Raw genomic sequence first — 25199 nt, forward strand, 5'->3', positions numbered from 1 at the left:
CGGGCGTGGAGGAGCAGAGGACATGCAACTGGCAGCGGGAGCAGGAGTAACCGAGTTAGCTGAGATTGCAAAAAGGGCAGCCACTGAACACGCAATGGCCAGAACAAATGTAGACATTAAGCTGCTGGCCGGGCCAAGGGGTCGGGATCGGGAGGGATGGGCTGGGAGATCGGCGGAGATTGCAGCAGCCGCTTCAGGTGACAGACACGCAATGGCCAGACCCGGGCAAGTCCCCGGTCTGGGCCTCGCTATCATAAAACCATAACTATATTTGATACATAAAATTTTACATACATCTCCTGGCCAAACGAATGGCTCCCGCACCATCCGATTCCTTTCGGTTGACACTAACGGTCGTGTCAATAAATTCGCTGTGCAAATTTCATTAATTGCTCTGGGTGGGTGGAAGGTGGGGGCCTCGAGGTAAGTGGCGCGGGCAGGTGCCACAACGCCTGCAGATGCCACGCTGCTCAGAGCTTAGTTCGCATGCACTGCGCTGTTTGCCATAAAAAATATTTGCCGCCTTAATGTGAGTGGCTTATAAATTTGTGCACAAGCCCAGACCATTTATGGCCATCGGGCAAGGACCCATGGGGCACTTGTACCTAACTGTTTATGTGGTTAGATGCCAACCCGGTTGGGTGTGCCTGGGTGTTTGTGTGTGGCTCGATGCTTTTTTGGCTGCATTCAAATATGGAATGCAGCTTCCAGCCGGACATGTCTTGAAATTCTTTGGATGAGCCTCTAAGGTCAGGAGGGCCCCAACCACGGAATGAGCAAATAAAATGATTGACAAATATTAATGGAGAGCTACCATTCTTCAAATGTATATCCACCAATTAGTGTTCGGGTCCCTTTGAGATGTGTCGGAAAGGTTTTAAAGGGAAAATCGTTTTATAAAACTTGACTTATTAGCCACTTTTTATATCCTCTAACATTTATTAAGTTGCTTATTTCTCTTTTTTCGTGAAAGAACCAATGATTTTAACTAAGTTTTTGTAAAGCAAAGGCAACAGTAATACAAATTAGTTTACATTTTTAAGTTTGTGGCACCATTTTATACTTACTTAAAAACGGTGGTAGGTAAGATGAGCACGTTTTTTCTGATGGCTTTAAATTCACCATTTTCGCCTCACTCTGTAAATCAATTTCAATTTCCTCCAGATATCGCGAAGCGTAATTCTTTTGACGGAGAAACCACTCATATTATCTTTCAGATACCAAAGAAAAATCCGTCCCATTATTGGGCAATACAAATTAATCACAAACAATACTCTTTATATTTTGATTTGCATTTCATTAATTCCGTTGTACACTTTAGATTTGCTTTTACACATTAGCTTGTACACTTTCGATATAGGTAAAGGAAGGAAAGGTTAGGAAAGACAAACGGCAACTAAATGCATGGCCACAGTGAGTTCAATTGTACTTGAGCTATTAGATATAAATAATCTGATGCTCTGGCAAGACTAAATATAAATAAAATATTTGTGGGGTTTAATTCAATCGTATTAAACTTACTATTATATAAATTATTGCATCAAATTTCGTTCTTAACAATATACTTCCTTCACAGGAAAACTACTAAGGACAAACTAAGTCATTCATTTTGTAAATTACATTCTTTTTGGTATCAGCAAATATGGGAATAAAGTAAATTAAGTCATCAAAATGATCAGTACAACAAAGTATATATCTTTGGGATAAATTATTTGGTTGGGTTTCGTTCTGCAACTTTGGGTTACTAAACACTAAACTAAATGGCAAGAACTAGTTCTAGAAATCCTTCTTCTATGGCACACTTGCATTTTACGTTGGCTAGCAACTCCTGATTTCTACTTCTGCTTCATATACATGGTGGCAATCTTGTCAAGAATTGTGTCGATCGACAGCAATTCTTCGCTGAATTTCTTCATTGTAGGTTCTGGCACAATCCATTTGAGGAACTCCTCCACATTCATCCGAAGCCTGGCCAAAGGCGTCAACGTGACGTCGTCGTGCGAGGGTCGTTGGGCCAGCTTTAGGGAGGCAATGACCACATTATCGATCAGGCGTTTCTCATAACCCAACTGGCGCAGCTTCTGCGCGGAGCTAATCTTCTTCAGTACCACTGCCATGTTGAATCTTATGGTGGAGAGGACTTGTGCGTCCTCAGACTGACTGCCAGCGGACTCGTCTCCACCCACAGGACATTTGGCGCACTGCTCCGCATGCGCCTGCAGCTCCACCTTAATCTTGAAGAACTCGTGGCACCCCTCGCACATGTAGGGCTTCTGCTGTTTGTGTATCTTCTTCATGTGGTTTTTTAGGTGCGCCAGCTGTGAGAAGGCCACGTCGTCCTCGCATAACTGGCAACGAAAGGGTTTTTCGCCCGTGTGCTTCCGGATGTGCAGCTTTAGAACGCTTGAGTGGGCAAAGGTCTGGTGGCAAATCTGTCAAGAGGAGAGATATGAGCTACAACTACTCCCAAGCTAAGACTCCTGCAACTTACCCTACACTGGTAGGGCCGTTCGCCCGTATGCATCCGCATGTGAACATTGTACTGGCTCTTCTGGGTGAAATACGTGTTGCACACCTCGCACACGTGCGTCTTAACCGCGGCGTGCTTCTGCATGTGAGTGGCCAGATCCTCGTCCGGCTCAATCATCTTGTGGCAGATCTCGCATTCGAATTGCGTCAGCTTGTGGTGCTCCTGGTTAATATGCGCCCGCAGGGCCAGCTCGTTGGCGAATTGGCTCTCACAAATGCCGCACCGGTGTTCCATGCCCTGTTCGTGGCGCTCCATGTGCACCCGCAGATTCGCGTTAGTTGAAAAACTGGCCGAGCACTTGGTGCAGTTGAACTGCTGGATACTCGTCTTGTGGTGAGATACCATGTGCTGCTGAAGCTGTAAAATTCAAGATTTGTGTCAGACTATATTGCTTTTAGTACCTTCTTTAAAATAAATTTAATAACATTCGAGGTACTTTAGGGAAGGATAATGAAGTAAATTTTCGGAGGAAGGTAGAGGTCAATGAAAATCAAAACTAAATATCTTAATCGAAAAATTGCATAAAACAGTTTTATTAAAACTTCCATTATGATCGATAGAAACACTCAAATGTCGTAATTAAAATTAACTTTTAATCCAAAAGAAACAAATTTAAAATATTGAAGCACTCTGTCTATATCTGCAACGCAATTACAAATTATATTGACATACATATAACCTAACAACGTTAACAAACTTGCCTAAATATAGTTTAAAAACTGTTTGCACCGGGTAATCATATTAATTGAAGTCGGATTAGAAAGATTTTTATAGGCGTTTAAAGCTTAACCTTTTTAAGTCTTATATCCGCAATGAACATTTTCGGTACATTTTAGGAATCAAGAGTGGTATTCAATATACACAATTTCGTGTTACTCACCTGACCTCCCCGGGCGAATTTCTTGTCGCAGAGGGCGCATGGATACGGCTTCTCGCCAGAGTGGAGGCGCATGTGGAGACGCAGGCGCTCCTTAAGGGCGAAGGACTTGGGACACTGCGAGCAGGCAAACTGCTTCCGGTGCTCGTGGGCGGTGGTGATGTGGTTCTTGAGGTTGACCGCCTGGCGGTAACTCTTTCCACAATCCTTGCACTTGTGCGGCCTTTCATCCGAGTGAATGAGCATGTGTCGCTGCAAGTCGGTCTTGCCACCGAACTCTTTGGAGCAGTGACTGCAGACATGGTGCTTCCTTTTCACTGGCTCCGCCTTCCGAGCAGACTTTTTCGGCGGAGGCTGCACGTAATCGGCATCCTTCGAGTCCTGCTCGCCGCCGTCTTCATCTTCCTCCTCCGCACAGGCATCTCGCAGACTAGCCAAGCTGCTCTTTCGCCTCTTTATCGAATGCGGGGGGCCTGGAGAAGATTCCCTCGCCGCCGGCGGCGAGGACAGCGAGATTCCGCTGTCCGTAAGCAGGGAGACGGCATCCTCCTTGGACACGCTGCGTCGGCTGCGTACCATTGGTTTTTTTTTATTATTTTTTTGTAACTATACTTTTGGGGACCTCTTTATCGGGGACACCGGCACCAGCTGCGCTTTGCTTTACTTCTAGGGTTAATGTTCTACGTAATTTACGGTATTCTGATTATATTTTTGGTTTGGGTTGCTACTTTTAGGAATGTTCCCATACACCTTTGGTTTGTATTAGTTTAGATGGGCTGCAAAAAAGTTAAGAACTGTTTAATTTCTCCACTCGCAGTGCGCCACGTTCCGAAGCAGACGGAGAATCAAAAACACAGACAGAAATAGTAACAGTAAGTGAGGCCGAAACAGAAACAAAAAGAGAAACAGCAACGGAACAGAACCTCCAGCTGTGTCAACAGTGATAAGACCTATGTATGCACAGAAAAATATTACCGAAATTGTCTACCAGCTTAGGATTTTGCATATCTAGAAGCAATTAGAGATGCACTTGATCAAAAAAGTACTCTTAATATGATCAGTAAACGTAACTATGTATTTACCAAGGCAGATTTCCAGATTGCAGAGATTGCAAAGTCACTGGTAGTTTTAAATCATTATTTATGAAGGTAAATATTACATTTCTAAATAAATGAAAAATGGTAATATTTCAAACGTGACTTTATAAAAAAGGTAGTTTAATATTTCATCATCTTGGGTTTTTAAATAGCCCTAAATCAATACAATTACTTATAACTTTTTATAAGAATCGGTATAATAATCTTTTTCACTGTGTAGAAAGCTAAGAGCTCCCTGTCCTCGAATATGATCGTTTTATCATATGGCATTTCCAGAGAATGCAAGCTTCCAGAAATTTTCCCAGTTTGTTGTCTTAATCTTTTGTTTGAGCGGGAGTGGATGGAGCAAGCGTTTGATAAGATCCCATGGAAGGCAACCACTGATAAGCAATCCGACTGAACGATAAGACACCACTCACAAACACACAAACACCCACTTGAGGAGCTATAGATAGATATATAGATATCTCTGCAACCTGAGCGATCCGGAGTCGTCTGTTCTTCCAGGCAGCGGAGTTTCCAATGAAAAGCGAGCACAAAGAAAATGCAACTGGAAGAGAGCCGATGACGATGACCCTGGACTACGGCGAACATCTGGCAAACAGATTGGGAACCATCCGGTCCCGGCCCACCCCCTGGCCCTGCGCAGGGTTAATGGTTCATTAGAGCCGCACCCGCAGAAGCTGAAAACCAAAACTCACTTAAACAACACAACGGCCCTCGACCAAACTGTTGAAAAAGCGAATTAAAGCTAGAATCCGGAGCTGGAAATCGAAACTGAAAGAGAACGGGGCAAAAAGCACGAACGACAGCGAAAATCACACAAAAAAGCGAAAATAAAGAAGTGAATACATAACAGCAGTTTTGTAATGCTAAATAGGCGGGGTAATGGGTTGCAAGGGGTTGGGTTGGGGTGGCTAAGGGCCATGGAAAGGGGGAGGAGGGAAGAGGGGCCGTTGAAGTCTTTCGTATTGGAAGCACAAAACTCGACGAGTTCGCAGTTTTTGGGTCTTGCCGCCGATTGTTAGTAGTTAATGCCAGCACCACACCAGAGTTACATACGATCTAAACTATCTATACCCACAGATGCTACACATGGGACCCAGAAGTTCCACAGTTCCATCACCGAAAACCAATTAGCCGCGGACTTACCCTCACAGTCATCGGGAATCGCAAGGGCTTCGATCCGCGGGAACCACTCATCACCCACGATTTGGACACACCTCGACTTCCTCTACATTCTGCGGCCAGCAATAAAATTGGGTTCTTATTTGTTTATAATTCCAACGCCCCATCGCTGTGTGTACATACTCTTTGCAGTCCGCTAGCTGGCAGTTTGCCTACGTTTTCAGGGTGTATCCATCGTGCTGCCCGGGGTTTACTCTGAGGACCACGTAGGTTTACCTGTCCAAAACCGCATCCGATTTGTCCAACAAAATAAATAACAGTTTACGGTGGTTTTTCGTTGTTGTTCTTAGTCCTAGTGATGTGTATTCTCCGAAGGACGGTCACACTAGCATTCTCTTTCTGCGCGCCTAGAGATGGCAGTGTGATGCCTCTGGACTTGCCGTGAGTCAAGAATATAAAATGATGAACTACTCCTTATTTGTTTTGTAACTAAACTTACGTTTTCATCTTGCTCAATTTAAATGCAGTCGTGTAGAGGAAATTCCATTTAATTTATTTTATTTTTATCATTTTATATAAAAGCCTGTGCGCATTGATACTTTGTTATATGTGCAAGCTAAGCTTAAAATAACTTTTGCAATTTGTTTTATGATTTGATAATTTCATATCCCAAATAAATAATAACGATATTACGTCCGGCTAGCTGCGACCACTTTTGCACACTGGCAACACGCTCTTGTGGCAACGCTGGAAGCCGCTTGAGAGGTCTGGCATCTCTGATTCCGAAACACGCGCAAAGAAATGCAAAATATTAGTTAGCAAAGGTGTTTATATTAAAATACTCTGCTTAAATTAAGCCTGCTCTTTAGAGAACACCACACTACCTCCGCGTGAAGTTCTTAAGACATTTACAAAGGCCACAAACCGACACAAGGTAGGGTGTACATATTTGGCGCGCCGTTGAGCGAATTCCCAAGTAACCATAAAAAATCACAACAATTCCAGCTACCATGGCTGGCGTACTCTTTGAGGACATCTTCAACGTTAAGGACATGGACCCGGAGGGCAAGAAGTTCGATCGTGTGTCCCGTCTGCACTGCGAGTCCGAGTCCTTCAAGATGGACCTCATCCTGGACATCAACTCGTGGCTCTATCCCATGGAGCTGGGCGACAAGTTCCGTCTGGTCCTGGCCACCACGCTGCGCGAGGATGGCTGCCCGGACAGCGGGGAGTACAATCCAATGGAGCACGATGGCACGCGGGCGGACAGCTTCGAGTACGTCATGTACGGCAAAATCTACCGGATCGAGGGCGACGAGGCGCACAACGAGGCTTCCCGGCTCTCCGCATACGTATCCTTCGGGGGCCTGCTAATGCGACTGCAAGGAGACGCGAACAATCTTCACGGCTTTGAGGTGGATCAGCACATGTACCTGTTGATGAAGAGACTGGCCTTCTGAATTTCCCTTCTACTTGTTTCCGTTCGAAAATTAGACATAAACAACAAACTTTATTTACAGTGTATAACATTTGTGCATTCTGCTCTAGGTCAGAGTGGTGGATGATGTGGTTTAGTGCCTGGATGGGCGTCTGAAAGGCGCATTTACTACCAGGCGTGATGGTTGCGGACGAAACGGAACTCGTCGATCCACAAAGGGCAAAGCCAGGGGAGTTGATGGGAACACTGGAGCATTTACAATCTTGGCCGGACTAGGTCGCGGACGAGCCGAGAGCTTGGCAGGCCGTCGCTGCGGAGTTGCGATAGCCGGGCGCTGCGGGCGGAAGGCAGACAGGCGGCTCAGGAGCGGAAGAACATACTGAGCTTGGGGAGGCAGCGGCAGACTGGCCAAGTCTATAATGGCTGCGCTTTGTGGTAAGGTGCTCGAATTATCATCGTTGGCTGGTTGATCTGGAGGACCGTAGATCTGGTCAGGTGGACCATAGACTTCAGCTGGCTCTTCCACCTGCGCAGGCGGACCGTAGGTGTCTGCTGGTGGTCCGTAGGTCTCTTCGGGTTGAGGGAACTCCACTGCCTCCTCCGTAGGAAGATCGAATGGCGGGTCCGGCATCAGGCCGGCTGGTGGGTATGGTGCTTGATCCTGTCTTTGCAGGATCAGCGGCAGGGATCTACCCCTCGCGGGTCCTGGGAACCTCAGGTGAGTGGCTTCGATTCCATTCAGGCAAAGAATGGAACAAAGGGCCAGAGTTGCCAGAGAAAAAGTTGGATAACCGAACATTTTGATATGCCAGCCTAAACTGTTGCATGGTGTGGCTTAGTGTCGCCTATAAATACCACTAGGGATGCCCTTGGGGACTGCCCAATCCACTGGCCCAAAGAAACCACGAGGCCGATGACTTATAAGGCAGTTGGAATGCTACGTGCCCATTGCGTTGATGACTAAAGAGGTTGTAATGGTTGTTATGAAAATTGAGTTAGATTTCCGTATAAAACATTTTTTAAAAATTGGTTCGGACAAATTGTTATTGATCAAAAACTGGTAAGGATTGTTTCTGTGTTTTTGCTGAGTTATTTTGTGTCGGTAAAAAGGCATTGAACACGTTAAAAATATTTAAAGTATTACATTATTTTTATTAATTTCAATGTTTTTTATAAATTTTTTTGTAAGATTATATTTTTTGTATGTTTAAATTGCAGTCCAAACAATAGGTTCAAAGATAAGCAAGTTAAAGAATTAGATTTTGTCAGACAAAATAGTTTCTTTGTGTGATAAGCAGCTAAACAGTAAATTCTAGCTTATGACTTCTTTGGAACACTCCTGGAAGTCTACCAACTGCGACGCAGGATCAGTCGCTGGGGAACGGGCTGCTGGTAACGGCGACCCTGAGGGAATCGCTGGTAGAGCCGGGCGGACTGGGCGGGCTGTGGTTGGTCGAGACTGCTAGCCACGACGATGACAGCGCCATCCTCAGACACCTCCAACTGCGGTTCCTCCTTCTCTGCGTCCGCATCAACGGGCTGCAACTTGGCGCTGTCCACCGACTCTTCCTCAGTCTCTGGAATATCATCGGTCTCGGGAAGGGGACTTTCAGGCTGCGGCTGCAACTCGGGATCAGCTACCGGCGCGAAATCGGCCTCTGGAGATCCATAAGTGTTATCTGGTGGCCCGTAAGTGTTTTCAGGAGGTCCATAGGTGTTATCCGGTGGCAAGTAAGTGTTCTCCGGCTTGACTGTCGAGCTGGGCAGATCGAAGGGGACACTCGGTGTGACTCCCGCCTCTGGATAACCCGTGGGGGAAGGACTGGGTGGAGCCTGTTCCTGCCGGGCGGAGAATCTCCGCCGGAGCGGTTCTGCCGAACTCAGAGCCATCAGGCTCAGGACAAGAATTACAATTGGAGTGGAGCTGGCTTTGATCATTTCCGCGGTTGAAGGGCTTCTGTTCTGATTTCCCAATCCGTCTTGGCTTATTTATAGTCGCAAGCTACCGGATCGAGTTTTGCTATAATTTATGCTCGTCACTTTCAGTTTTCAGGCTCTTGTTCCCGGTAAAGCTTTGATTATGTTGCGCTGATCGCTGATCGCTGGCTTCAGCTTAATACACAAAACGTGACCTTTTTTCGAAATTAAATGGCCAATGCTATGATTTCGAATATGATTCCCCTTCCTCTCCATGGGATCATTCATTAACACTTGATTTGGGCTTTGGGGTCGCTGTGAACATTTGAGAATGTTTGTTTTTGGATCTTGGGTTCTTGGTAGTTCATAATTTCGATTGATGAATTTTGTATTCATGTGAAGCAAAATAGGCTATGAACAAATCCATTGAGCATGCAGTTAAGGAGGCACGTTCCATCCATAGGCGAACATATTCATAGGTTTTATCAGGGTCGATGACAATTTATAACAAAGGTGTGACAAATAAAAAGCATTATTTTTTAATTAATTTGTTTTTGCAATGAAAATATGGAAGAATTTTTTTAGTATTACATAAGAATATTTTTAAAAATTGTATTGTAAGGACTGAGAGCAAATAGTTTTGGAATTCCCTAAACTGGCAAATCTTTAACTTTAAAAATCTGTCAAAATTTTCGGAATTTTAAATGTACGACTGCCTGCACAGCGCAGCAGAAGGTCACGCGCACTCTAACGGCTAATATTTTGTTAGCTAGATTTGGTTAGCTTACCCTAGAGTAAAATCTTCACACAAAAGTGTGCAACAATATCTTCAAAAAAATTCTCATGTGTGTTGTGTATAATTTTAAACAGAACTTTTTAGACTTAAAACTTTTTTTTGTGAAGTCTTCAACATACTTCCTTTTTAGGAAAGGCTAAATTGTACATTTTTTTCGCAAGATATATTACTTAGTAATTCATGTTTCTCATCCCGTTAGGATCTTGACAATAATAATGAACTAGGTATATATAGTTCGATGGTGAGTTCAAATCTATTCTGACAATCAAAATTAATTACCAGCTCACGCTACTTAAATTCGTTTTAAGGACCTTGAAGTGAGTAGTGAGCCTAATTCTGAATCAAAGGTGAGCTTTATTTACTTAAAAATTTAAGGTTTTCAACAAGAACTTATTCAGGAATAATTTAATTTTTAGAGGGGGCTCTTACTAATTCAGTTTAAAAAACTATGTTTATTTATATGCAAGATATATTAATTATGAATTCATGTTTATGATCCCTTTTAGGATCTTGACAATAATAGTGAGCTAGATAGTTCGATGGTGAGCTTAAATCTATTCTGACAATCAAAATGAATTTTCTGTTGAAACCCATTCAGAAATAAATTGAATTTTATAAGGGGTTCGTGCGCAGCGAAATTTTATTTTAGCAAACACTTTTGACTCTTTATGATAATCTTTTTATGAACTTTTTAGAAAAATATGTTTAATAAAATGCAAAATAAATTAATTTTAAATTCATGATTAACAAACCGTTTAGGACTTTGACATATTTAGTAAGCTAGATGCCAGTTCGGATTTATTACTAAAAAAAATGTAATCCTTCTGCCTTCCCAGGACGAGAGTAGCTTTTCTGGCATGGAGGGTAACTCTTTGATTGATCCTTTTAATTTAAGGAAACTGATTGTTATGAGATATTATAGATATAATATTATAGGAGGAGGATCCTGTGCTCGCCGAACGTGAGAGATTCCGTAGAGTTATGTGCAAGACTAAGCCAGTGTCCACTTGGAACTGTGATAAGGAGTTGATGTATCGTGAACATAACTTCATCAATCGGATTGGGTGGCGCGGCGGACACACATCTGACCAGAGTTTTGGAGAAGGATACTACAAATCCGGTTTTGGGGCAGCTGACTCTATGGAATACGCTAAAACGCCGTAATGCGAACTGCCTCAACTTCAACCAGGATGGCGATTTGTTGTGCGCGGGCACCGATGGTCGCCACATAATCGTCTGGAACTGGGCTAAGAATAGGACACTGACGAATTATCGTCCAGACATCAAGGGGAAAATCTCGCAGATCAAGTTCATCGATAGCGCCGGCTCCTTGGACATCGTGTCCGCCAGCTACGATGGCCAGATGCTGGGGACCATTGTTCCACCTTCCGGAGGTGCCCCCATGTCTAGCCACTGCCTCTACACGCACAGCGGTTGCGTGGCCGATTTCGAAATAGTGCCGCGTAGCCGTCACGAGATATTAAGCGCCGGTGATTATGGAATTGTGAAGTTCTTTGACCTGCGCTCCAGCAGTGCAGCCACCACAGGTGCAGTGCGTCCAAACAAGAGAGAGAGAGGACCTGTACACTATCGCCCACCATCCCTTTGCTCCGGAATTCTGCGTTGTCGGAGACGATGTTAAGCTAAACGTTTACGACAAGCGAAAAATGACAAAGGCCGTTCACGAAATTACACCACGCAATCTTAAAGATGCGAACTCGTACGATAAGCCGGACATCACTTCTGCCGTCTACAATCACAGCGGTAACGAGCTTCTGGCCTGCTACAGAAGAACAGGCAACTGTTTGTTTGACAGCCGCAATTACACGGATGGCGATTTTTTCCACTACTACAGAAAGCATTAGTAAGTCCTTCGATCGCCCCTAATTTCCCCAAAACCAATATCGCTTTATGCTTTTTACCTACACTCGCGAGATTAATTTCTTTGGTCCCCGATCGGAGTACATTGTTAGTGGCGATTTCAATGGTAAATATTTCTGGGACAAGAACACGGAGGAAATCCTCTGCGAGAATATGGACGAAAAGGCCAAGACGGCAATCTGCCTTAAGCCGCATCCCTGGAAGCCCATGCTGGCAACCGCTGCATTAATAAAGCCTGGAATCCATATCTGGATTCCTAATGGCCCTATATTGTAAAATAAATTGAGATCCCTTTAACTTCAAAAATTCCCAAGTAACAGGAATAAATATGTACATTAGGGTGGCCCAAAAATCTTATTTTTACCCTTTAATTTGGAATTGAAAACTAATAAAAAAAGAATTAGACGTTGCTCAGAGGTCTTAGAGTTTCCTTAAAAATTACTCATACGACACGAATTCCAGGCTTGTGTCCACATCTAAGGGAGTAAATTTGTTGATTACTCTGAAAATTCACATTATTTTGTTGCTACTCCCAATATTTGTATTGCTACGACTAAAAAATCTATAGGAACACTACCGAAGCAGTAGCAGATCAATAAAGTTAAGCAGGTATTTGTGTCTGCAATGCTCCATAGCGTTTCGATTTCGGAACAGTATAACCCCAACTAGATTAAAATGAATTTTCCATTAAAGGCAATGACACTTCGCTTAGCGTAAAATTTGTGGTTTTACAATTTTTATCTGCTACCAGCACACCGGGTACAAGGGCTCACAAGTAGGACATTAAAATGTTAAGATCAAAAGATCAATTCTGTCAGTCCTCACATATTTTACACTTGCTTGAAAAAAATTATTTAAGGAATTTAGAATGTTTGGATTTTCGTGAGACTACTCGGTCATTACGACCAACAATCCTAAGGTGTTACATTTTATGTGCAGACTGGAATGACTTCACCAACTTATTGTTTTATGAGTAGTTTATTGAACAGCAATTCGATTATTTATTTAGCAACAGAAGTAAGTATGTGTATCCGTATGGTTCGATTCCATTTGTATACTAACAAATTCGGGTAGAGCCATTTTAGATGGAGTATACCAGCACTGGTCTGGAACGAATGATTTGGGCGTTCCGGAGTTTTTCCGGGACGGGACGACGGCTGCGAAGGCGTCCATTGCGGGGCTGGATAAGACTAGCGGGAACGGGCTCCGCAGCATCCACGGGGACCTGGTCAACTGGGCCCTCTGCCGGCGGTCCGTAGGTGTTGTCGGGCTCGGCAGGAGGTCCGTAGGTATTATCCGGAGGTCCGTAGGTGTTGTCCGGCTCAGCTGGCGGTCCGTAGGTCAGATCGGGCTGAGCTTCCGTCTCCGTGGGCAGGTCGAAGGGCACCTCGGGAGTAACACCTGCTGGCGGATAAGGAGCTGAGGCCGGAGTGGGCGCAATGTCTGCGGAGGGATCTGCCGGAGCTGCCTGCTCCTCTGGAGCCTGCTCCTGACGGGCAAACTGGAACCGAGAGGATCGGCTTCGGAACCTAGCCGGTTCCGCCAGGGAAACGGCAGCAATGGCTGCGATCAGGAGCAGAGAGCAGGTGAACTTGTAGGCCATGTTGTGCTGCTGTTGAGTTGTCTTAGAATGTTGTCAGTAACTGAAATTCGTGGGCCTTTTATACACCCAATTTTTCGGTCACTCATATTTGGCACACCGAGGGACACCCTTTCGATGGCCTACGGACGTGACAATATTTAGTCAAGGGCCCATGTCTAAGCTATAACCATTGCCCGTTAATTATAACCCGTCGTGGGTACTTAACTTTGACACTTAACTTGGCCCCACTGCGTATGAGCAATGGATCGCCATGGAACTGTTTAGGTGGAAAGTACGCAAGTAAAATGGGAATGGGAAGATTGAAAACTAATTCCGAAGAAATACCACTATCATATAAGACAAATTTAAGATAATCAAATTTATTTCGATAAGTAAGCTAAAAGGATAAGTAATATGAGGTACCTATCTATTTTCTTTTGTCATCAGAGCTTCTTTTCATAAGCGGTAGATGACGATATGTATTCCTAAGGTCCACCCAAAAACTAGCGCAAGAGCTTTGATAGCACTTTAAATTCCACTCCACTGTGCGGCGCCTGCTTGACATACGCACTTTGATGGCTTTCAAATCGCGGCGCTCTGCTTAAAATGCACGGCGTTGTCGGCCGGGCTAGAATAGGTGACCACTGAGTGCCGATCAGCAGGGCCACCGCCGTTGTATTGCGGGTATAAAAGTTAAAGCTCCATATACGACCCACAACATAGCACCACTGCAAGTCCCACGATCATGGCACGTTATCAGCTTTTCAGTTCGCTTCTCCTTCTGGCCATCTGGGCCGCAACTTGCTCGGCGCAAACTCCACTCCGGCGGAATCTGCGCCTGCGTCCGGTGGCCTTTGCAAGACAAGAGGTGGCTCCCCCAACACCCTATCCTTCGGCTGCGGAACTGAAACCGGCCGCCGAACAGCCCGCCCTGACCTACGGACCCCCTGAGGATGTCGATACAGACGCCTTGCCATCGGAGCAAGAGCCACCGTTGGACAATTTCGAGCCCAACCCCGAGACCGAGGAGGTGGAAACCGAGGAGAGCTCCCTGGAGGCAACCACACCCTCCTCCGCTCCCGCCCGCCTGCGCAGCCGCCAGAGGCTGGCCAAACTGCAGCTGGCCAAGCCCAAGCGCCTGCGCCAGCGCATAGCCCGCCTGGAGGAGCTGCCCGTGGATGAGGCAGTGGCTCCAGTGGTTCCAGCCCCTCAGACTCCTGTGTTGACCACGCCCCAGTTCTACTATGTGGGGGCGGGCCAGCAGCCCTACTACCTCGCCTACAACGCTGCTCCCCAGCAATTGGGCTGGTAAGCAATAGCTCAGCTGCTTTAATGTAACATCGTTTGAAATTGTTTTTGTCGTTGAAATATATTTTTGGTAATAGATAAATACTGTGTTTGTTTTTTCGATAAAGTTGGAACGTTCTTAATTATGGGTAAGGGCTAAAATATGGATTACTATAAAATAAATCTTTGTGGTAGTCAACCAGGCATCAAATTTTGAAAACTATAAATAAAAACCAAAAAAGGAAGGAGGCATAAGCAAGCCAAAGTTGTAGGTGAAACCATATCATACAATTAAAATTATACACTTAGAAAAAAAAACCAATGAATTATCTTTTCATTTCAAGAACGTTTCGTTCTTAAACCACCATTCTTAATTTGAGAACATTTTCGGACAAAATTAAGTATGAAATGATCTTTAACTAAGAATTTATTATGCTTAAATTAAGTTTGATTTTTATACCCGTTACTCGTAGAGTAAAAGGGTGTACTAGATTCGTCGGAAAGTATGTAACAGGCAGAAGGAAGCGATTCCGACCCCATAAAGTATATATATTCTTGATCAGGATCACTAGCCGGGTCGATATAGCCATGTCCGTCTGTCCGTCAGTCCGTCTGTCCGGTTGAACGCTGAGATCTCGGAAACATACATTACTGTAGGAGCCACAGTTTTGGGCGGTTTGTGGGCGTTAGAGTGGGCTTGGCACGCTGCTGAAACAAACTTGTGCTGCGTAAGAAGCTCAGGAATCTGCATGCCAAATCTGAATAGCCTAGCTCTTATAGTTTCCGAGATCTCAGCGATCATCCGGACGGACAGACAGACGGATAGATGGACAGACGGATGCCTGTTACATACTTTCCGACGAATCTAGTATACCCTTTTACTCTACGAGTAACGGGTATAGCAAGAAAGGAAGTTGTATACCCTTGCACTTATAATTATTAAATAAAATTCGAAATTCTTAAAAATACATTAGTATAAGATTATATGTCAACAAGAAAGGAAGTTACCTTCGACAAGCCGAAGCTTGTATAACCTTGCATTTATATTTATTAAATTTAAAAATACACAAAATGATATTCCCAATAGTATATACATATGTCAGAAAACACCGAAGCTATAATTTGTTTCATATTATTTTCCCACCAATTTTCCGATCGTTTCTATGGCAGCTATATGCTATAGTCATCCGATTTTGATAAAATTAAATTCGAAACTCAGAACTAATTAAAAAATGTAATTTTTAAGCTTAGGAGGTTATATGTTAAAAAACACCGAAGCTGTAATTTGATTCATATTGTTTTCCAACCAATTTTCCGATCGTTTCTATGGCAGCTATATGACATAAATTAAATTCGATATTCAGAACTAATTAAAAAATGTTATTTCCAAGCTTAGGAGGTTATATGTTAAAAAACACCAACGATATAATTTTTTAAAATTTTTTTTTTATTCGATTATTACTATGAGAGCTATTAGATATAGTTGTCCGATTCGGCAGGTTCCGACCTATATACTACCTGCAAAAGATATAAGACTTTTGGGAAAGTTTCAGCCTGATAGTTTTAAAACTGAGAGACTAGTTTGCGTAGAAGCGGACGGACAGACGGACAGACGGACATGGCTAGATCGACTCGTCTTGTCATGCTGATCAAGAATATATATACTTTATGGGGTCGGAAACGTCTCCTTCACTGCGTTGCAAACTTCTGACTGAAATCATTATACCCCCTGCAAGCCCAAAAAACACTATCCGAAATCATGTATAAATCGCGTTTAGATTTAGGATGCTTTTTTTCTGAGTGTACGTATGTTACGGAAACGGAATATTTGGGAGATTTGTACATAAATATACCGATATACTATATGATACAGTAGTCCAATTTTTCGATAGCTTCAAACGGATATACGGGCACACAAGCCATGTCCGTCTATGACTAGATCGATGATCGAATATAAGAGTACGAGTATAAATATTTTATTAAATCGGAAACGTCTTCTGAATTAGTTGCAAACTTCTGACTGACATCATAGTACCCGCTGCAAGTGTACAAAAATTGTATCAAAGATTTGGCGTTTAAAATAAATGTGGCTTTAAATATTGTTCTTTTAGTAATAAATGTATTTGTCAAATGTTCTACTTTTTAAACTTTTTTCTTTCCCCCACTTTAACACTTGGCTTATAGTTTTCCACTCACAGCCATCTTATACGCAAATCATTGGCTTTTAACAATGGCCTACAAAAGACCCATTGTGGACCAACTTCCTCTCAGACTCCTTTGCATATCCCCTTGACATGTGAAATGCTTTGGCAGCTTTTGAAAGGTTTCTTGGTCTTCTTTTCGCCAGTAAATATTTTTCAGGAATTTTATGGTCTTTTGTGAAACTTTGTTTCTATTTTCCATGCATTTTTAATGCTTTGTTTTATTTTAAGATGAAGTGGCTGCCTCACGAACGTACTGTACCATCAAGCTCTTTTGCCGGCAGTACAGCACAAGCACTACCGCCAAAGTGGAAACCGACAAAGATATTTAAACCAGGTATTCATTTCGCGAAAAATATGAGCTTAGAAATGGAGATTGAACATGTGAATTGCAGATTAAGTTTATTCATAATTTCAATAAATTCAAGATTATTTTTTGGCGGACATGACATATTCCCCTTCAGCACACTATTCAATTGTAATGCAAACACAGTTCTTTGTTCGCATGAAAATACCTAATTAGCTTTTTGCGTTTGCTTTACATTCGTGATTCTGTAAGGTATACAATGCATTAGATATTTTGAACCATTTACATCCAAAATATCACTCTAAACGCAGGAATCGTACAGGAAGTGTCCGGAAGGTGAATGCAAAACTAACTCGAAATAATATCACAAGAGTATAGTTTACCCATCCAAAAAGGACCGTAAATTAAAAAGTTAAAAGCAAATATAGCTGTTTGTGCCTAACCGAAGTAGACACTTCCGGGTCACACCGCGGGACAAGGGGGTAATGAGCACTTGTCGCTGGCACGGGGACGCTATGATGGCAAGACGATCGCGTCGCGGCAATGGTAACGATGGTTACTGTGATGCCGGACCACAGGCGATGCTGGAGCTGCGCTGAGGGTGAGCTAACGTGGTTAGCTGCTAGTTGAGATAGTGTATTACGAGCCCTATTCCCAGTTGTAGGAAGTAGAACCGCGGAGTTAAGAGGTGTGTTGATAACTGATTTATTCTTCATTTGATACCTGCTTATATACTACTTGGAACACGGAAGCTTAGTGTAATGATTAGTGAAGTAAGCTATAATCTAAAGTAGGTCAGGGAATTATGATTATGGTGCAGTTGGCTCGGCTAAAACTGCAACATGTGCTGAATGCATTGGCGGGTCAGTGTACCGCTGAGTCGGTGAGTTAGTGAGACATATAATATGCTGATCAGCAATTCTCATATGCAGTGAGTGCTACTGAGCCCCTGGTACTGTTCCCAACTTGGCTACTGCTTGATTTGTTGGGTGTGGTCATGTTGAGTACCTTTGGGTACGAACAATAGCAATACACACTAGGTGGTTTGGTAAGGGATGTGAAATCTCGGAAACAATCGATTTGCTGAATGCATACACGACCAAGCCCATTGCCCTATTAATAACGTTATACAGAGACCTCCTGTTGGTGATAAGGCCGGAATAAATTGTAGAGTCCTCAACGCTTAACACTGTGAATAACAATAACCCTTTGGAGTACCGCAGAGGCCCACTTATAGCATCTACACTTAGCTTAGGGGGTCCGTGTGCGAATAGACCTCTTTCATCTCTATGTTACTTGCAAAAATACATGAAACGCAAGAAATTTCACGAAACTATAATTATACCCGTTACTCGTAGAGTATTCGGTGAAAAAGTATGTAACAGGTAGAAGGAAGTGTCTCCGACCCCATAAAGTATATATAATCCTAATCATGATTACTAGCCTTCGCTTTAGCCATGACCGTCTGTCCGTGTGAACGATGTGATCTCGGGAACTTTAAGAGCTAGAGGTTTGAGATTACAGATTTAGATTCCCTATCTTCGTAAGCAGCGCGAGTTTGTTACGCGAACATGCCACGCCTACTCTAACGCCCATAACGCGAAAATCCGTCTGCCGTCCACATAACCATACATTAAAATCGGGGAAAGGTGGCGCTTTACAATCTTGCTTTGCTGCTTGTATGTATGTCTCCATCTCCCTTTTGCTCCCTTGACATCTGGGACCACGTGGTTTGGGAATCTGGTAAATCGATTAGCTGCAGTTGGAACTTCTACAGGAAGAACCACAGGAACTCCGCTGGAAGGTAAATAAATGACTCACTAGTTATTTTAACACTATTTAAAACTCAATATCAAGTACTGCCTTTGTACTGATAGTTACATTCAAAATGATAGTCACATTACCTCAATACCTACCCAATTGACCTTAAATATATATTGCCATGCCCACTCTAACGCCCACAGTCCCCCCAAACCGTTCATCAGTCCGTATGAACGCTGAGGTCTTGGAAACTATACGTACATAGATTGTACGAATTCTTACTTCTAACTCAGGAGCACCAAAACATCACGAAATAGCATGGATGGTTCGCGGAAATGTTTGGCTGTATACCTGGGCTACTAAAGCTTTTATACAATCTCTCTCAATTCGTTTAGTAAAGCACACAGCTTATAGACAATGAGATTATTCGCAATTCAACTTCTCAATAAGTAAATAGCGTGAGATGATGGGAATACTAAAGCTTATCAATTTTATATTGCTCAGAAAAGGTTATCTCAACCTATAAACACTCATGTGCAAGAGTAAATATTCTTTATAAAAGTAAATAAATAATTTTATATTAAAATTCGAAAACTTTTGTAAAGAGTAGTCTAAGCGTAGATTTTTGTAAAGTCCAATTGAAGCTGCTATCCGCGGAAGAAAGATCCCGGTGTTTCCAGAGCGCCCACATTAGGCCTGGAGCTGTTCCGATGGGCTTCGATGGCTTGGTAGTTTATGAACCAGAAGGGCTGGTTTTCCACCGGCAGCTGACTCAGGTAGTTAACCCACTCTCGGTCTCCGTGGGCATCGACGGGAAGCTGGTTGAAAACTGGGGCCACTGGGGCTGCGGTGCTGGCGGTGGGGGAAGTAGTAGTAGTAGTAGTTGCATTTTGGGAATCAGGTGCTCCGAATCGGTTGGCAACAGCTGGAACCTGCTCCGGATCGGAGTTGCTTATTGGCAGCACTACGGGAACTCCAACGGGCGGTCTCTGGGATGCCCCAAAGGGTAGATCTATAAGAGGAGGCCTTTGCGAACTGGATGACTCTCCAAATCTCGTAGCTATATCCACGCCGGTTATATTCTCCACAGCTGTGTTCTGAGTGGCATGGTACTTGTCCTTTTGACTCAGTCCACCTGGTGGTCTCAACCCCGAAAAAGCTGGTCTTTGAGCTTGAATATTTTCCAACAAAGTCATGGTGATAGCCGCAGTTAAGATTATTTTGAACATTTTTGCAAACGAATTTCACTTTTTCTTTACGAATTTCTCTGATGCCTACACACGATGTTAACTGGTCTGATCTTCTCCGGCAACTGAGTACAGGCAGCTTGTACGATCATTTAAATAAGTTTTGACTCTCTGCTCGACCGCAGCTTTTCTTTGAATCAGAAAAGGTGCACAGAAAGAAAATTAAAGTAAACTTCACCAGTTTATTAAAATATGCATATTTAATGACATTTTAATTCGAGTCTTAAATATGTGTTAATTGAGCTTAAAGATTTGTAGAATTTAATGGTCGCGATGTCAAATATTTGAAACTCTCAATAACATTTAGATATAATTAAGATTTCAAATTAAACCATTTTTTCAGTGTTATAAATGAGATGCTGAGGGGACTAATTAAATTTTAGGATCCCCCTATGATATACCTCTCTTTTATGCACAGTCTCCCTGTTTCTATGGGATATTTGCAGAGTCATTGTTTAATTCAAATATTACTTTTTTTCTTAATTCACTGTTCTTAAACTTCCTAATTTTATGATTAATAGCGCTTTTATCTTTATGGCTTTATGACTCTGCCTGACATTGTCACTTTTCCATTTCGGTTCGCACAAGTTGTATAATTTTGGTTATGTAAGTTTTTGGTACTAAAATAATTTTTAATTCAATTCTTTATAAATTTTCTATAGAATGTATGTCCATAAATGATTTAATCAGTCAAATATATTCATAGGAATATATACATAGGAATATTTATTTATATACTCTGGTGGTGTCTCCCTTTAATAGACAATTACATACATACTTGAAACCTAAAGTTCTAATGTTTTGCCTTTTGGAATATTATTGTAACTACTAGGTGATCTCGTTTACATTTTTAGCAGAATGTAGAGTATTTATTTTTCGCTGGGTCGATTAGACTACATTAATTTCTCGTTTTTTTGCGGCTGGGGCAATCCCAAATTCGTCACCCCTTTGTGAAGCGTGCGTCCTCAAACCAGTTTGTGGTCTTCCCCTCCACCCAGACCATTCACAACATCATCTCGATCGAGCTGGCAGGAAATTTTGTTTTTGGGCGCGTCTAGCTAAATTTCTTTTGTGTCTGTGCTGAAGTGACTCAGAGGAATGTCTGCCAGAAAAAGAACGTTCTATCTCAAAACATGATTTATTTGTGTTATATTATAATCGAGTAAGGTTTTCATGTGTGTATCAGTGTGTTCAGGTGAAAAAAGTGTGCGCGAGTGTAGCTTGTCGTCATCGTGTCTCGGTTGGATCGTCATGGGTTTTTGTTTTGAGTTGGGTGCTGGAATGAATAAAAAAGACTATGTATTAAAACTCAGAGAAATAATAATCAAACCATTAAAGGGAGTGCAGATTTAAAATTGGTTGATACTTATAGAATTAACTTAGTTTTTGGTCTTCCATAACTAATAACGTAACAAAAGAACTTATATATATGTGATTCTGTAGATGTTACAGCCACTTAAATAAGTACATCAATGAAGAAAAACAGCAAACGATTAAATGAACGCTCAGATAAGAAATCGGACTGTGGAGAGAAACGTATTGATTTTAAATAACTGCTAACCTGCCAATCTAGAATCGTCGCACGGTGGAGCGGGCAGCGCTCAACTTGGCCGGACGAGCTGCAACGGAAGCCGGACGACGATAGGCAACGGGCTGAGCGGTCCTCCGGTAATTGGCAGCTCTCCTGGCAGCCACCAAACGAGCCTGCTGCTCCGCCGGAATGTCAGCGGCGGCGGGCAGGTCGTTTCCGGTCACGTCCGGCGGGCCGTACACCTCGTCGGGAACGTTGTTGGGCGCAGCATCGGGCGGTCCGTAAACGGCATCCGGTGTGGGCTCAGCGGCCGAGGGAGCAGCCGCCTCATCGAACGGCACTTCCGGCTTCAGCTCGTCGGCCGAGGGGTAGGGCGTCACAGCGTCCGTATCGCCTCCGTCCGCGGGAGCCAGTTCCTGGCGAGCGGAATACCTCGAACGTCCGCGGCTCAAGCGCTGCGAGTAGCGCTGCTTCTGGGCTTCGGAAACGGCCAGCAAGCTAAGGGCCGCAACCACGAGGACTACTTGGAACTTTGCCATGGTGGAGTTGGTGTGATGGAAGTGTATCTATGGGAAGGCTGAACCAACGACTGATGACTTGGAGAGCTCCCCTGGGCGCTTTTATAGGTAGGACTTGGATGCGCACCTGCTTAGTGTGCGGCGCGTGGACCCAGTAGGGGCATCCTTTTTTGGACCTATGCTCTGACGTCGGCACTCTACTATGGTCTTGGTTCCCCACGATCGGCGGTGTCTGCGGCGTCTTTATGCGCCCACGACGTGACCAGAAAGAGGAAGCAGATGCAGAGGTCCGAGGTTCCACCAGCAATCAGTCCAAATCAGAGAGTGTGCTCCACCTCGATTAAACCAATCGCTCAATATTAAAATGCTCGTAATGTGACAGGTGATGGAATTAATGGTGGCTCGTAAATTTTGGGTGAAGTTAAAGGATATTGGGGTATTGGAAATGGAAGAAATCTATTTAGTGCGTGGTTTCGCTGTGAGAATAACCAAAGCCTATATGATAAAAGAAGAAATTGTATAAATTACCAATATTTCAAAGGCAATTTTCTCTTAAAACTTATAAACAAACTTTTTTTAGCGTTAGCCTGATTGAGCTACTTTGTGTTAGCAGAAATTGAAATTTACTGACAACTTTGAACACAAAATGTGTATTCTTGTATAGTACTTTACAAAAAGGTTTAGAAATTATAAGTTTTTATTAGGAGCATCCCAAATTTGATATTTTATTAATTTGGGGTAACTTACTTATAGATATGATTCAAATTAAAAAAAAAATTATTTCTTTAATTTAACTTATATCTTATGCTTCTAAATAAAGTATTCTCCCGCAACTATTAACTATATTAAATCATCAGTTCATTTCATGTAATGTTAGTTTAGGACGTGACACAAAGTAATCGTCTGAGGAATGGGTCTTGTGACCTTGGTGTTCACCTCAACGCCAAATCGTTGATCGCATAAATATCGATTATAAGTGTTTAATCAAAAATTCTAACGCTCAAACTGACAATTCCAGCATAATGCAATTGACAACAGAGCTCGATGTCGACTTCGTTTCGTTTTCGCTTTCAATTGGTTAGGGATTGGATTGCGTATCACGTACGAAACGCATTTAATTTTCATAGAACATGGCGAATCGGACGTGGACACCGGACAGTGTGGCAGTTGGAGACCGGCGATAATGTGGGCGATTGGTGGATGAGTTGGCGGCGGACGTGGTTTTGTCGGCGGAGACCAGAAACAAACAAAAAGCTATGCAAAATAAATCATTAAGTGTGCGCCTAATCGATGTCGTTTCGATATAGAAGCCTCATGTCTATATTCCCCGGGACGACTCTCGATTTCGAGAACTTTGTATAAAAGTATCACCCGCCATCGCACCTGGAATCAGTTTCTAAATCCGGGCCGAGATCGAAAGTTCAGCATGCAGTGGCTTCTACCCGTAATCCTTTGCCTTTGGGCCTTCAGTCCCGTTCAGATCGAGTCACGCCAAATCAGGATCAATCGCTATGCGGTCAGTGTGCAGGAGGATCAGGCGGTTGAGGTCAAGGCGGCACCCTATCCTGCAGCGGGCTATAGGCCACAAGGTCGCTCCTTCTGGCTGCCTGGCGAAGTGGAAGTTGAGGTCCAAGAAGTGCCCGGTGACGTGCAAATTGAGGTTCTCGAGGGATCAGGTTTGGGTGCGGATCAGCTAACCACCACAACCGAGCTGCCTCTGGAGGATCTCTCGACCAGCACCACGGAGCCAACTGGGGACTGGAGCACCACCACCAACTGGGAGTCCCTGGACACCACCACTGTTCCCCCGGCAGTGGAAGCCCGTTCAGGTCGAGCCTTCGAGAAGGCTCCCTATCCACCAGCTGGTTACCGACCAAGTCGCGCCTTCCGACTGCCCACCGAACAAAAGCCGGCGGAGCAACAGCAGATCTCCGGCAGCAACTCCACTGACAGCAATGCCGATCACCCGGTCTGTGGCGTCAGCACGGATCCCCTGAAACCCACACCGGAACCTGGGTCCAAGGATGAGCCCGACGCGGAGAGTGTGGTCTTCACCGCCAATGTGGGACCTGCTGTTTTGGTTGCCAGAGCTCCGTCCTCCATTCCGGTGGCCATTCCCCTGCGATCGCAGCCTCTGGTGCAGGCTCCGAGATCCCGGGGATTCGTGTACACGACGCACGTGGAGCAGCGGTGGTGAGAACTTCGTGGCAGCTATATTACAATCCTTGTTAACAGTTCAGTATTTTAAGATTTAAATTTAAGATATTTGTGAGTGTGAACAAATAAATGTTTTTTATTGTTAACTAAAGAATGTTGCTCTTAGATGGGAAGAACTATCAAACGGTGCACTTTACGGAATGACAAGCAATATAAACCACAAATTTCTGGATATATTAACTGGTTTATTTAACTTGACAGTAAAGATTCTAGAAGGCTTTATCGGTATACAAATTATAACGTCATGGACTTCATCATTTCCATCGACCGGAAGTTCTGACACGTTCCAAACTTTGTTGCTCTAACGTCATTGAATGTTTTGTTAAATGTTGTTTTCGTTCCCAATTGAAGTAGGAGTGGCGTCGAGCAACAAACTGTTTTCTATCAAATTGTGACTGGTTATGGCTGGAGACAGCCGGAGAGCTCCTCTTCCCGGCATCCGTATTAAATTTGACGTGCGGATGTGCAAAGTTTTAACCGTGGAACGTGCGTGGCATGCGGAAAGGCGCGAGGCGTCTTCGGAGGTGGAGCTTAGAGCCTCCACCCCCCCAATCCCGTCTTCATGGAGGATTCAAATTGAATAACGAGTGTGCGAGTGCTTTTCGTACCATCTAAGGGGAGGGGGCCGAGGGCGGTGGGACGTTAAATCCACCGGAGACTATTGAACCTGCGTTCTACCAAAGAGGACTTGTTGAGCGGGAGGAGTTTCTGAGGCAGACATTTATGGCAATATTTCTGAATATTTTATGGGAGAAATTCGTGGGTTCAGCACGGCATTCATTTGAAGCGACAGCTCCAATAAATGCTAACACAAAGTACCATATTTATGAAACGATTTGTTTTTGTCAAAACCAATTTAAAAAGGCAACAATTGAATCTTCTTC

At 43.6% G+C, this 25199-nt stretch overlaps 10 protein-coding genes across 12 annotated transcripts; 4 read left to right on the forward strand and 6 right to left on the reverse strand.

Annotated features, from left to right (window-relative positions):
* Nucleotides 1-1257: 1257 nt before the first annotated feature.
* Nucleotides 1258-5998, reverse strand: LOC108017638 (gastrula zinc finger protein XlCGF57.1). Of its 3 annotated transcripts, none has more exons than XM_065864295.2 (5): nucleotides 5816-5998; nucleotides 5657-5745; nucleotides 3411-4183; nucleotides 2492-2887; nucleotides 1258-2432 (listed from the first exon to the last, which is right to left on the reverse strand). In XM_065864295.2, the coding sequence occupies exons 3-5, from the start codon at nucleotides 3984-3986 to the stop codon at nucleotides 1836-1838; spliced, it is 1569 nt and encodes a 522-aa protein (XP_065720367.2). In that variant the 5' UTR covers nucleotides 3987-4183; nucleotides 5657-5745; nucleotides 5816-5998; the 3' UTR covers nucleotides 1258-1835. The 3 variants fall into 3 exon arrangements, with proteins under 3 accessions (XP_065720367.2, XP_070851632.1, XP_065720368.2); XM_070995531.1 differs by having other exon boundaries at nucleotides 3411-3975; nucleotides 5816-5997; XM_065864296.2 differs by having other exon boundaries at nucleotides 5657-5998.
* Nucleotides 5999-6376: 378 nt separating this feature from the next.
* Polr2H (DNA-directed RNA polymerases I, II, and III subunit Rpb8) lies at nucleotides 6377-7145 on the forward strand. Its single transcript, XM_065864298.2, has 2 exons — nucleotides 6377-6566; nucleotides 6638-7145. The coding sequence occupies exon 2, from the start codon at nucleotides 6643-6645 to the stop codon at nucleotides 7090-7092; it is 450 nt and encodes a 149-aa protein (XP_065720370.2). The 5' UTR covers nucleotides 6377-6566; nucleotides 6638-6642; the 3' UTR covers nucleotides 7093-7145.
* LOC108017604 (uncharacterized) lies at nucleotides 7136-7901 on the reverse strand. Its single transcript, XM_017084695.4, has one exon. It carries the CDS (start codon nucleotides 7867-7869, stop codon nucleotides 7204-7206), a length of 666 nt encoding a protein of 221 aa, XP_016940184.4. The 5' UTR covers nucleotides 7870-7901; the 3' UTR covers nucleotides 7136-7203.
* A 350-nt stretch (nucleotides 7902-8251) lies between these two features.
* On the reverse strand, nucleotides 8252-9046 carry LOC108015879 (protein TsetseEP). The gene has a single exon (XM_017082447.4). It carries the CDS (start codon nucleotides 9006-9008, stop codon nucleotides 8418-8420), a length of 591 nt encoding a protein of 196 aa, XP_016937936.4. The 5' UTR covers nucleotides 9009-9046; the 3' UTR covers nucleotides 8252-8417.
* A 1718-nt stretch (nucleotides 9047-10764) lies between these two features.
* On the forward strand, nucleotides 10765-11940 carry LOC139353272 (DDB1- and CUL4-associated factor 8-like). Its single transcript, XM_070996965.1, has 4 exons — nucleotides 10765-10814; nucleotides 10876-11330; nucleotides 11494-11647; nucleotides 11757-11940. Exons 1-4 carry the CDS (start codon nucleotides 10765-10767, stop codon nucleotides 11938-11940), a joined length of 843 nt encoding a protein of 280 aa, XP_070853066.1.
* A 683-nt stretch (nucleotides 11941-12623) lies between these two features.
* LOC108015881 (uncharacterized) lies at nucleotides 12624-13308 on the reverse strand. Its single transcript, XM_017082449.4, has one exon. The coding sequence runs from the start codon at nucleotides 13265-13267 to the stop codon at nucleotides 12746-12748; it is 522 nt and encodes a 173-aa protein (XP_016937938.4). The 5' UTR covers nucleotides 13268-13308; the 3' UTR covers nucleotides 12624-12745.
* Nucleotides 13309-13952: 644 nt separating this feature from the next.
* Nucleotides 13953-14601, forward strand: LOC108015882 (fibrous sheath CABYR-binding protein). Its single transcript, XM_017082450.4, has one exon. The coding sequence runs from the start codon at nucleotides 13992-13994 to the stop codon at nucleotides 14556-14558; it is 567 nt and encodes a 188-aa protein (XP_016937939.3). The 5' UTR covers nucleotides 13953-13991; the 3' UTR covers nucleotides 14559-14601.
* Nucleotides 14602-19337: 4736 nt separating this feature from the next.
* On the reverse strand, nucleotides 19338-20125 carry LOC108015873 (uncharacterized). Its single transcript, XM_017082441.4, has one exon. The coding sequence runs from the start codon at nucleotides 20029-20031 to the stop codon at nucleotides 19450-19452; it is 582 nt and encodes a 193-aa protein (XP_016937930.4). The 5' UTR covers nucleotides 20032-20125; the 3' UTR covers nucleotides 19338-19449.
* Nucleotides 20126-21168: 1043 nt separating this feature from the next.
* LOC108015876 (uncharacterized) lies at nucleotides 21169-22183 on the reverse strand. Its single transcript, XM_017082443.4, has 2 exons — nucleotides 21611-22183; nucleotides 21169-21325 (listed from the first exon to the last, which is right to left on the reverse strand). The coding sequence occupies exon 1, from the start codon at nucleotides 22117-22119 to the stop codon at nucleotides 21619-21621; it is 501 nt and encodes a 166-aa protein (XP_016937932.4). The 5' UTR covers nucleotides 22120-22183; the 3' UTR covers nucleotides 21169-21325; nucleotides 21611-21618.
* A 1157-nt stretch (nucleotides 22184-23340) lies between these two features.
* Nucleotides 23341-24348, forward strand: LOC108015877 (uncharacterized). The gene has a single exon (XM_017082444.4). It carries the CDS (start codon nucleotides 23525-23527, stop codon nucleotides 24293-24295), a length of 771 nt encoding a protein of 256 aa, XP_016937933.4. The 5' UTR covers nucleotides 23341-23524; the 3' UTR covers nucleotides 24296-24348.
* The last annotated feature ends 851 nt before the right edge of the window (nucleotides 24349-25199 follow it).

The sequence above is a fragment of the Drosophila suzukii genome, chromosome 3, assembly GCF_043229965.1.
Source record: "Drosophila suzukii chromosome 3, CBGP_Dsuzu_IsoJpt1.0, whole genome shotgun sequence".
NCBI classification, from domain to species: domain Eukaryota; kingdom Metazoa; phylum Arthropoda; class Insecta; order Diptera; family Drosophilidae; genus Drosophila; species Drosophila suzukii.

Excerpts from the sequence above, each read along its gene's own strand:
- LOC108017638 (XM_065864295.2), bottom strand. The coding sequence starts at position 3,986 with ATGGTACGCAGCCGACGCAGCGTGTCCAAGGAGGATGCCGTCTCCCTG. Across the intron at positions 2,888-3,410 it reads AATTCGCCCGGGGAGGTCAG|CTTCAGCAGCACATGGTATC; the intron begins GTGAGTAACACG and ends TGAATTTTACAG. Across the intron at positions 2,433-2,491 it reads AACGGCCCTACCAGTGTAGG|ATTTGCCACCAGACCTTTGC; the intron begins GTAAGTTGCAGG and ends TCCTCTTGACAG.
- Polr2H (XM_065864298.2), top strand. The coding sequence starts at position 6,643 with ATGGCTGGCGTACTCTTTGAGGACATCTTCAACGTTAAGGACATGGAC.
- LOC108017604 (XM_017084695.4), bottom strand. The coding sequence starts at position 7,869 with ATGTTCGGTTATCCAACTTTTTCTCTGGCAACTCTGGCCCTTTGTTCC.
- LOC108015879 (XM_017082447.4), bottom strand. The coding sequence starts at position 9,008 with ATGATCAAAGCCAGCTCCACTCCAATTGTAATTCTTGTCCTGAGCCTG.
- LOC139353272 (XM_070996965.1), top strand. The coding sequence starts at position 10,765 with ATGTGCAAGACTAAGCCAGTGTCCACTTGGAACTGTGATAAGGAGTTG. Across the intron at positions 10,815-10,875 it reads AACTGTGATAAGGAGTTGAT|AGTTTTGGAGAAGGATACTA; the intron begins GTATCGTGAACA and ends ACATCTGACCAG. Across the intron at positions 11,331-11,493 it reads CAGCAGTGCAGCCACCACAG|ATGCGAACTCGTACGATAAG; the intron begins GTGCAGTGCGTC and ends GCAATCTTAAAG.
- LOC108015881 (XM_017082449.4), bottom strand. The coding sequence starts at position 13,267 with ATGGCCTACAAGTTCACCTGCTCTCTGCTCCTGATCGCAGCCATTGCT.
- LOC108015882 (XM_017082450.4), top strand. The coding sequence starts at position 13,992 with ATGGCACGTTATCAGCTTTTCAGTTCGCTTCTCCTTCTGGCCATCTGG.
- LOC108015873 (XM_017082441.4), bottom strand. The coding sequence starts at position 20,031 with ATGTTCAAAATAATCTTAACTGCGGCTATCACCATGACTTTGTTGGAA.
- LOC108015876 (XM_017082443.4), bottom strand. The coding sequence starts at position 22,119 with ATGGCAAAGTTCCAAGTAGTCCTCGTGGTTGCGGCCCTTAGCTTGCTG.
- LOC108015877 (XM_017082444.4), top strand. The coding sequence starts at position 23,525 with ATGCAGTGGCTTCTACCCGTAATCCTTTGCCTTTGGGCCTTCAGTCCC.